Below are 11001 nucleotides of genomic sequence, written 5' to 3'. Positions count from 1 at the left end.
AAAATGTATTTTCAAAAAAATAATCGACAACAATTTTTTATCACTAGAACCACCTACAACCACATATTCTGTGCTACAATCATGGTGGCATGGTTTAAGATAATGTATCTATAACCGTCAAGCGTGGTGATACACCGATATCAATATACATCATACATGCCGCCATGGCGCCATGCCGGTGCCCGGTGAACACAAACGTCTGGAGCGTAGACCTATAAACTAACTACCTACTTAGTTAATAGGTCTATAATGGTCTGGACTCCAGAAAACAATTAATTGAAAATGAAAAAATATAGGTACCTAAGTGATGAATTAGAAATGGTTTCCTATTTGGTTCACTTCAAGGTAAAGATTAAAAGTATTTGGGACAAAAAAAAAAAAAAAAACTAAATAAGATATTTATTTCAATAAAATTTATTGCATAATTTGATAATTGGAAAAAAAAAGAAAAATTGGCCATATTGACAAGTTATGTCTACCGTAGAGGTTCAAAAACCAACAATGGACCAAACCATAACAATCAAATTTTATTATGATCGCCCATCGATCTGTAGTAATTAAAAATAATGGGAAACGTGCATTAAAAATAACTATATCTAATAAAACAGTAAAAAATCTAAGTTATTAGCTTATACAACGCATTATTTTAAAATGTTTATGATTTTTGTATCAATGTTTTCTTTCTTTTATAAGAACTGTTGTTGGGTTGCATAGTGCAGAAAGCAGAAACAACATAATATAGGTATTGTAGGAGTACCTAACCTAACCTTGGACACCAAAATTAATTAAGAACTGTAATATTTGTTACTATTTAATTATTAGATTATTGTATCATGCTCCGAACACATTATACTCCAATGTAAAATGTTACGGATATGCAAATTGCAAATACAACTATTACAAGTTACAACTAGTCCGAATACAACTATGTCCACTTGGCAGTTGGCACTTTGAGGGGCGAGGACGTCGCTATTTTATTTTATCCGCCATCTGACGCATGGCTTAAATATATTATTTAAGCCATGATCCGACGGTGATGGAGGTGACAGTGTTGCGCTTTGCGCATGCGCAATAGACGTTAACGTTCTTATTGTGTTGTTCACGCCGTTCCGGAATCCGGACGGCGGTTGATTGCCGAATGCCGATGCCCGATTTCGATTTACGGACCACGGCGATAATTAAAAATATCACGTCATTATGTTTCATGTCTTAACAGTAAACTGTTAATTAGACGTCAAAAGTCAGTTTCAATGTCCAAGGCAGAACCTACAAAATATTTTAATATTATACACAATCACAATGACCGATCATTGTTCAGTTATCACACTATATCTCTCATCTCCGACTCGTTAGTCGTTACTCCGTACTCGATTATATAGTCTTAGTTATCTTTGCGACTCCGCATTCGACAGACGTTATGCGTTGTTGGACGCAGGCCGCTTTACTGGAGGCCCATTGTTTTTCGTTCCATTATTATGTATTAGTTAATAGTTATTATTAAACAGGATATTTTTGCAGTTCGGGGTTGTCCTTCGTAAGGATTAGAATTTGATTTTCATCAGTTGGATACGAGTTTACTAATTGGATTTGACGCGTGCCAAAACGTGAGTATCGTGCGAGTGATCGTTATTCGGCCTATTAAAGAATGTATGTCCGCACGACGACAATATAATAATATTATTATGACAAATGTTGCTCTCGTCGGACAGCTTCTTCACGATTAGTTTGGAAAGCCCAGGTTTTCGTGTGTAATATTGTGTATAAGTGTGCTTGTATTTTTGTTTGGGTTGTTCGATGATATTTCAAAATCTTAGTGCATCCGATGATTTTTTTTTATTCATTTTCATACTCAAAAGTCACGATCTTTTTCTAATGAATATAAAATGTAGTATAGACCAAAATGCTATAAATAGTAGTCATATTTATAGAACCTACTGCTTTTTCGTATACGCTCGGACAATTTAACTAGTATAAAAAATCAAAAAAACCAAATTTGGGAGGCTTTTAGAAAATTTATGAATATCGACATCTGATAGTTTCTTAAATTACTAATAAAAAGTTCTCTAATTTATAATTGTCTAAGCAATAATAATATTTTACGGTTTATTTATTTATTAAATAAATACGAAAAGACATTATGGAAAATTTACAAATTTATGCACACATTTACTAGAGTATTGTACCTATTAGGTACGTATTTTTATATTAACGTACATCTAGCACCATGATAATTATATATTTCAAAATTTCCAATTCCAAAAAAAAATTTACTCGAAACACTAAAATAATTAAATTTAAAGGCATGATGTAGATAATATAATATTCCAGCCATGTCAATACGAATCTGAGTAAAAAATGTCAAATAAATCAAATATATTATCGTGTTGTATGTGCCCAATAGATAATAGGTTTCTACGTGGTAGGAGTGATCTCATAAGTTATTTTAGTTCTCTAATTCTCTATTATTGATTATTATTATTATCGTCGCGACTTCACTCATCGAAACTATGTACCTAGGTAATGTTGTAAGTACTAGTTACCTATATAGCCATAAAATATTGCAGACGAAACCGGTAACATTTACAATTACATTTTTATCGATTAAATTTGGTTTATCGCAACCCTCGAATATCATTGTATTAATAACAAAATATACAACTCGCATATTATTTCTTATTTAATATACTTTCACCATCGTGACTAAATCAAACCCTAAGTGCAAAATTTTATAAAATGTAAAGTTTATTTCAACAAGTGTGATTTCGGATTGCTATTTATAAATAAATTTATTTATCATAGCATAAAAATAAAAAAATAAAATATTTATCATAGCAATTATTTTAATAACTTATAACTTATAAGTTATAACATAACCTAACCCAACGTTTTTCACATTGTCGTTTATTGTTGTGTCGTTTTTTACCGATTACCCTTAATGCATATCTGAGGCGAATGGCGGTATGGAATTCTGGTACTAATTGACATCCGTCATTTAAAAGTGTATCATAATAATAAATACGTGCAGATTATTGATGAAAATTGTGAATGTAATATAAGTATGTAGATAATAAATATAAATATATAAGGATGAATAATGCAATTAATAAATACATAACAATAATAGGTATATTATAATTGTCTAAAAAAAAATTAAAATCCGAATTATATAATATTATAAACTGTATTTTATATTATGCTACTACTGCTGTTGGGCGTCTGCTTCTGCTACTTGTTCGTACATGCTAGGACATAACAATTTGTTTATTATAAATAGGATTATTTGGGATATTCCACTGTAATTTGTCCTGTAGTAATTAAATAGGTATATGGATTTCCGCAAATGTGACGCGTGATGGTGGTATTTACTATTTTACTCTATAAAAAAAGGGTTAAGTAGATAGTTAACCAAGGATTAAGATATCTTTTAGTCCGTGTAGTTAACTAATTTATTATTAAATAGTATTTATTTAAATATTCTACTAAGTAATGATAAAATATTGCATTATAAGTTTAAAACAATTAATAGAGGTTTATTTTCTATTTATGTTATACAAATTTATACAACTAGTATTGTTTGTTTAATGTTTTATTGAAAATTGAAAATCTCGAATAGGTAATAGCCAATAGAAATATTTCAATATTTATATTTTCTCCAACTAATTACTGATACTGTTAATAATCGGTATTAATACAATCATTAAAAATGATAATAAGTTATAAAAACTATAAAAGTCGCTCTGTTATATAAACTTTATTTTCATATTTTAAAAAGTGCTATTAGACATAAAAATCACATTATTAAATTATTTTAAAACTATTAAAATATATTTTACTCATAGCTCTGATTAAAATCTAAAATATCTGTTGCTTAGTAATTTGGAAAATGTTCTAGTTGTGAAAATAATATGATGTATTTTTTCATATGAAATGCTTATCTATGTAGGTAGAGATTTGTGTATGCAGTAGAGTGTCAATAATTATCCGCACTAATTGGGACCAAAGGGGTATGGATTAAAAATAAAGTTAAAACTAATTTTAAAATATTCATTATTTATATTTTAATATTAATATATTATTAAAAACATGTGTGTATATCGTATTGATTGAATTTAAAAATTTAAAAATATAAAATTCATACAAAGGTATATAAAAATAGATAATGTATTAATTAGTAAATACATATATTTATTTATAATAATAATTTTTTTTTTGCACTTCCATTAAAAATTTCATAATAAGTACACAATAAAACAAGTGTAATAAATGATAAATCCAAATTAAATTAAACTAAAGATAAATTTGTTCAAATATTTAACCTGCGCATAATCAACACTCAACTGTATTTTAATCGTACAATTTTTTTTTTTTTCTGTAAATTATTGTCTGATTGTAAGAATTTAGGTATGATTAATATAAGTAATGCCTATATTAATATTTACCTATATAAATTCTAAAATACTTAATAATTTTAGTTCTTTACTACCTATTAATATGATGTGATTTGATAATTGCCAAAAAGAAAAAAATTATCTCACCAGACATATTTACTTAAAGAAATATAACAAAAAAAAAAATTATCTGGAAGCAATATTTATATAAATTATTTAAAAGTGCTTACAACATAATAAGTCATATAATACACTAACTAAAGTAGTAAACTCGGTAGTAAGGCATTGTATTTATAATTAAATTTGCTATAGTTTTAAAAATATCATCTTAGTTAGATGTATTACAGTACCTACTATAATAGTATAATATAATGTAAAATTTACTACTAATTTACTTAAAACTTTAATTAGTCTAATGATTTAATTAAATTTAATATTGCACAATCTAGTGCTTATGGCTATCTATCTAATAACAAATAATAATGATAGTAATAGTACTTATAATTACTGTAGTCAATAGTATACATATCGAATTATATTAGTTATCTACATAACCAAAGGATTATTTTATAGATGAATAATATTTTTTAATTATTTATTTTATTTTCAACTAAACAAAATTGAAATTCAGCATTTTTAAGTCACAATAAAAAAAAATTTCAAAATTTTTTTAATCGATTCAATAAAATTGCATTTATATGTATATGTATTTTACAACGTATGGATTTTTAAAAATACGCTGGTCACTATGAATGAATTTAACAAATTAGTCCTATTCCTGATATTAATACTAATACTTTATTAGTTATAACCATAGATATATAAAACAACTAGATAACGGACTGCACAATAAAATTGAAGTCAGCGGCCATATGCTAGAAGGGCAATTTTTATAAAATTTTACACTATAAAAATAAATTTGTTATTTATATTATTATCAATATAGCTATCTTATCCATTGAGTTATTTTGTAAATATTGCCCTGTTTGTTGGCATATGGCCGCATGACTTCAATTTTCCTATGGGAATGTAATACACAGTCCGCTATCTAGTTGTTTTATATGTCTATGGTTATAACTTAACTTTTTTATTAAATTTTTAATTTTAATTTTAGGTTATTAATTTTACTTCATTGAATAGTGTTATTGAAGTTACATTGTCATAATGGAAGAAGAAAAGTAATGCAATTATAAATCATTAGTAATTTTTTTTTTTTATTTCTTATTTAATAATCTATTTATTTATGTACCTACTTATAGTACAAAACTAAATGAAAAACCAATGCATGAACTTGAAATGGAAGAAATTCAAAATAAAAATAAAAAAACATTTGATTGGGCTGAGGTAATTTTACTATATATAATATATATTATATTATAATGATATTAATCAATGTATTATGATTGAATACAATTGTGTGTTCAGTTTTTAGCTTGTGTATCTGTGTCAACTACTAATTTACATACAGGATTTGCTTTGGGATTTTCTGCAATACTTATACCACAACTTGAAATATACACTGATGATGTGGGCAAATTAAGCAAATCTCAATGTTCTTGGATTGGTAAGAATCAGTTTTAAAGTATATTAAATATTTGATCTTATATTAAAAGTAAACATAAATTCTGTTTTATATTTCTGACCCAGATTGAACCTTATTTTTTTAAAAGATTAAAATTATAAATATACATTTTTATTATATGTTCATAAAGGTGATATATTTATGATTATGATTTATCTATAGCATCAATATAAATATGATTAGTAAGCATAATATGTTTTAATAAATGTTTTTAAAAATGGAAATAAATATAATGGTAGATATGCTTACTTTTATTTTATTTAATTAAACAAAACATTCAGATTTTTAATATTAACTAATTATTTTATAATAGAGTAATATTAGTAGAATAACAAATAACATGTTCCTTTTTAATCTAAAATAATAATTTTATATGTATATCTACAAATATAATGTCTATAACATTATGGTATGTTATTTGTAACTTATATTACTTATAGATGTTTCTAACCTGTAATTATTACAGTAAATTAAAAACTAAATAGCCCATAATGTACATTATACATTCTTTAAACAAAAAATATTATTAAGACATTTTATTTACTATTAATTTATAAATTTAACGGTTATTGATAAATCATTAATTAAATTTATAAGGGTTTTTTTCTATACATAACTTTTCAGATGTTCTTATGTTTACATGTAGCCAGCAGTATTTCAGTAGGTGCTCCGCTTGGATGTCTGTTTATAGCTTTTTCATTGGATAGAATTGGTCGTATATCCACATTTAAATTTTCTCTATGGCCATGTGTTATTGGATGGATGTTAATTGCACTTGCTTTTGATCCAAATATTATCATCATTGGACGATTATTGACTGGATTTTCAATGTGTATGATAATTGTTAAAATATTTAAATATTTTACACCGTATTATACTATATTTCATATATAATACTACATTTTTAGCTGTTGGTACAAATTCAGCCAATGTGTATATGGCAGAAATATCTAGTCCAAAACTTCGAGGTTCCATGATGTCAATAGGTTCTGTGATGTTATCTTTTGGTAAGTAATTTAATTAGTGCATATTTTGAAAAAATTAATAGTATAATAAATAAATACAATGTATATTATTTTTCAGTAAACTCAAAATCTTGTAAAATAGTTATTTTCTTTTACTGTAATTTAAATTATTAAAAAAAAAAAAAAGTTTAAGTGTATAAAACTAAATTTATTATTTTTTTTATTAGGAGTATTATCAATGTACTGCACTGGGTTATATTTACATTGGCGGGTTGTTGCATGGATAGCATTTGTTGGAGCATTTTTACCAATTCTCATGACAGCATTTTGGACACCTGAAAGTCCTGTTTGGTTAATTCATAAAGGACAAGATGTTAAAGCTTTAAAATCTTTAAAATATTTTAAAAACTCTAAACATGTAAGTTATTTCCAAGTATATTTTGTATGATATTTATATATATTTTATTTTTGAATATTATTTTACATTTATACCTATATTTAAAATTGTGTTATTTAAATTAAAACATTAATATATTACTATTACTACAATTTTTGTTCTTATAGAGTGTTGGTGTACAAGAAAGTTTTAATGAGATGAAAAATATCAAAGAAAAAAAAGATTTATTAATTAATAAAGATATTGAAAATAGTAATGTATTCAGACGAATTGCCTGGAATTTATCTAAGCCAACTGTTTTTAAACCTACACTTTTTATGATTGTATTCTTTGTTTTACAACAATTTACTGGAATTTATACTTTTCAATTTCATGCTGTTAAAATGTTACAAGTAATTATAAAGTATAGTTAAATATTGTTAATATAATTGTTTATTAATTAATTGTTTTAATATTAAAGGAAGTTACTCAAGGTATCGACATCAAATATGCAACTTTACTGTTTGGGTTATTTCGGTTCTTATTAAGTTTTGTGGCAACAGGAATGTTACATAATTATGGTAGACGTCCACTGTGTATGATCAGTGGTATTATCATGGGAATTACCTTATTTATTTCTGGATTATGTTTTTATTTGAGAAGTCAAGGTAATAATTTATATTAATTTCTGTCTAATAAGTGTATATTCTTTAATTTAAATGTTTTTATATTTTAATATTATATTCTCCATAGTATTTAATATGCATGTTAGGCTTTTGTGCAATATAATTTGTATATTACTTAAATTATTTTTAAAATTAAAATTAATTTTTATTTTAAAGTTCAATAAAGCATACTGTATTAATCATTTTATAGGTAAAGCATTAACAGCAAGATAGGAAAAATATAAATTATCATTTTATTAACATAGACATTAATTAAAATATTAATCAGGTATTAAAGTATTCTACTATATTATCAAAAGAGTTTATTTTAATTAACATACATTAATATTAATCATTTACATAGAAGACAGAATTTCTTTTGAGGAAGTGTATTTTACACTAACATCTACAACATTGTTTAAAGGGATATTGTCTTAAATAATTGACATATAATAATGGCCATGTAAATAAATGTACAAAAATAAATTATTTATATGTAATGTGTTTAAAAAATTCTGCCATAAAAAATAAACCACATTTGTAATTCATTAAAAAAGTTGAACAATAAATAAAATATTGTGTTCAAGTAAAGCTGGAAATAGTCAAAAGTATAAACATATTGTTTCATTATAATTAATTAGAAAAGTTATAATTAAAATATAGTTACCAAATAATAATTTTTGAATAGTTTAAAATTTATTTGAATTTCATTAATTCACTATCATGATTTGGTTAATACATTAAATATTGTATAAATGTCAAAGACCGAGTTGCTTTACTGTGGTTGTATAACAGTTACAACTACTATTTAACACTTTTACCATCAGCGCTACTATTACTTGTAATTTCTCATGCTTCTTAACAATTATTAATGTTGACCATACTTATTTAGTTTTAGTTAAATTATATTTATTTGTTTTTAAAGGTGATGACAGTATTATTATGACATGGGTATCATTATTGTGTATGTTACTATACATTTCGGCTGGTTCTGTTGGTATAATGCTGATTCCATGGATATTGCCCAGCGAAATGTTTCCAACTGAAGTAAAAGGATTATTTATTGGACCAATAATGGCTTGGTGTAATGCAGTCATGTTTGTGGCTGTACATTTTTATGAGGATCTCAAAGGAATACTAGGTGGTATGCTAGGAATTTTGTGGTTCTATAGTTTCATATCAATACTTTCAGTGTTTTTTGTATGGTTGTTTATTCCTGAAACACATAAAAAGAAATTATCTGAAATAGAAGATTATTTCAAAGACAATACTTTATATTTACTAAGAAAAAAAAAGACTGTAAAAAATGAACAATTGTAATGTATTGATATATATTTTTATTTAAAATAAATGTTGTTTATTGTAATTGCTAGTTACTTTACCTCATATACAAACTCAATTGCATATAAGATAATTATTTATTTCAATATTAAATTAAATACAGAAAATATTTTTTGGTTTTAACATTAATTTTATGTACAGAAGTCGTTCAATATTAAAAAAGACTGTAGTATCTAATACTGATTCCTATTGTAGTTAAGTTAATTTATTAATAGTGATATCCTATTAGAGAGGTACATACTGACGACCATCTTAATTACTAATAGCTATCAATCGATTAGTAATTATTTCCATAAAAAAAGTGATTTATAAAATTATAACTTTTTTCAGTAGCTGTATTATGGTAATATTTGATAATACATTTTTTCATTATGCTGTTAATAATTAAACTAGATGAAATTTTAATTTGTAGTGTACTATAGTCTATAGTGTTGCCAGAGCCTAACTTAGGGGGGGCTGCTGCCCCGGGCCCCGATATTATTATAATTTATGTTGATAATTTAGAATTTATATAATAATTAATTTTGGGACCCCATTAAAAAATTTGACCTGGGCCCCAAAATTCCTAAGTTGGGCTCTGAGTGTTGTACTTATAGAAGGCCTGTAAATAAAATTTTTTTCTTACATATTATAATTTATAATTAAATCACAATTTACAGTTACAATTAATTGCATTTGATTGTTATTTATAAAATAGCAATAATAATGTTTGGTAAACCATCCCAATTCCCAGTTATTATGAATTGTGGCAAATTTTCTTGCAAATTAAACAGGAACTAAATGGCTAATCTTAAAAAAAAAATCCTTTTTCAAACTGGAACCAATTCGGTATCAGATTTTTTCAAGTGAAATGGTTAATCATTGAATCCAATTTTAATACGTTCATTACAGTGACTTATACAAACACATATTACCTATGTACACTTGATCCTACAGTAATAAACGTATTATAGCAAATTGAGTTCTTTAATTTCTTTATTTTAAATTATTTTTAATCGGCCAATTTTTTGTAGTATTTAAAGTGGTAGATTTTTTAATATTCATAGAAATTAAATAAGTCCCGTTAAGTAAGTATCAATATAATTAGTATTTCTTAGTCCATCCATGATCCATATGTGATATGTTTAAATGATTGACATACTAAAATATAAAAGAACAAATTATTAAATTAAATAAATAATAAAAAAAAATTCTTTTTGACGATAAAGTCATTGAAAGGATTAAAGGAATAAAGAAAAACTAAATGAAAAATAAATTTACAAAAAAAGTTATTAGGTACCTATCTATCATTTTTTTCGTTTTGAATCGACGATGCCGCGGGAACTGCTTTCGCATTACTTCCGTGGAGCAGGCACCTTTTTTTATGCTTATACATTTCTATTTTATAACACGGAAGTAATAATATTGTCTTTTGTCACTATGTAGTTGCGAATCAAACGTAGACCGTGCAGGAAGATTAAAGAATCAATTTACTAATGTTTATAAATCATCAACATATTATAACTTTGTACATTTACAAAAAGAAGATTTACCAACTTTTACGAGGGTGTGAATGTGTGATGTTGGTTTGGTCAGTCTAAATATTTATCTGTTTTTAATAAATTATTGTTCAATAGATACCTTTATTAGTTTAAAAAGAAAAATTGAATTTAAAATGTTTATAGATAAAGTTAATAGGTATTAT

At 25.3% G+C, this 11001-nt stretch overlaps 1 protein-coding gene across 2 annotated transcripts; it reads left to right on the top strand.

The window, feature by feature from the left end:
- Positions 1-1160: 1160 nt before the first annotated feature.
- Positions 1161-9342, top strand: LOC114125988 (facilitated trehalose transporter Tret1-2 homolog). 2 transcript variants are annotated; one of them, XM_027989839.2, is made up of 10 exons: positions 1161-1604; positions 5503-5566; positions 5648-5732; positions 5814-5952; positions 6617-6802; positions 6879-6977; positions 7163-7353; positions 7500-7724; positions 7793-7979; positions 8902-9342. In XM_027989839.2, exons 2-10 carry the CDS (start codon positions 5553-5555, stop codon positions 9294-9296), a joined length of 1521 nt encoding a protein of 506 aa, XP_027845640.1. In that variant the 5' UTR covers positions 1161-1604; positions 5503-5552; the 3' UTR covers positions 9297-9342. The 2 variants fall into 2 exon arrangements, with proteins under 2 accessions (XP_027845640.1, XP_027845642.1); XM_027989841.2 differs by lacking the exons at positions 1161-1604; positions 5503-5566; positions 5648-5732 and having other exon boundaries at positions 6595-6802.
- The last annotated feature ends 1659 nt before the right edge of the window (positions 9343-11001 follow it).

Source organism: Aphis gossypii, chromosome 2 (assembly GCF_020184175.1).
Source record: "Aphis gossypii isolate Hap1 chromosome 2, ASM2018417v2, whole genome shotgun sequence".
NCBI classification, from domain to species: Eukaryota; Metazoa; Arthropoda; class Insecta; order Hemiptera; family Aphididae; genus Aphis; species Aphis gossypii.
Note: the sequence above shows the minus strand (reverse complement) of the source record. Positions and strands in the feature narration are given on the sequence as shown.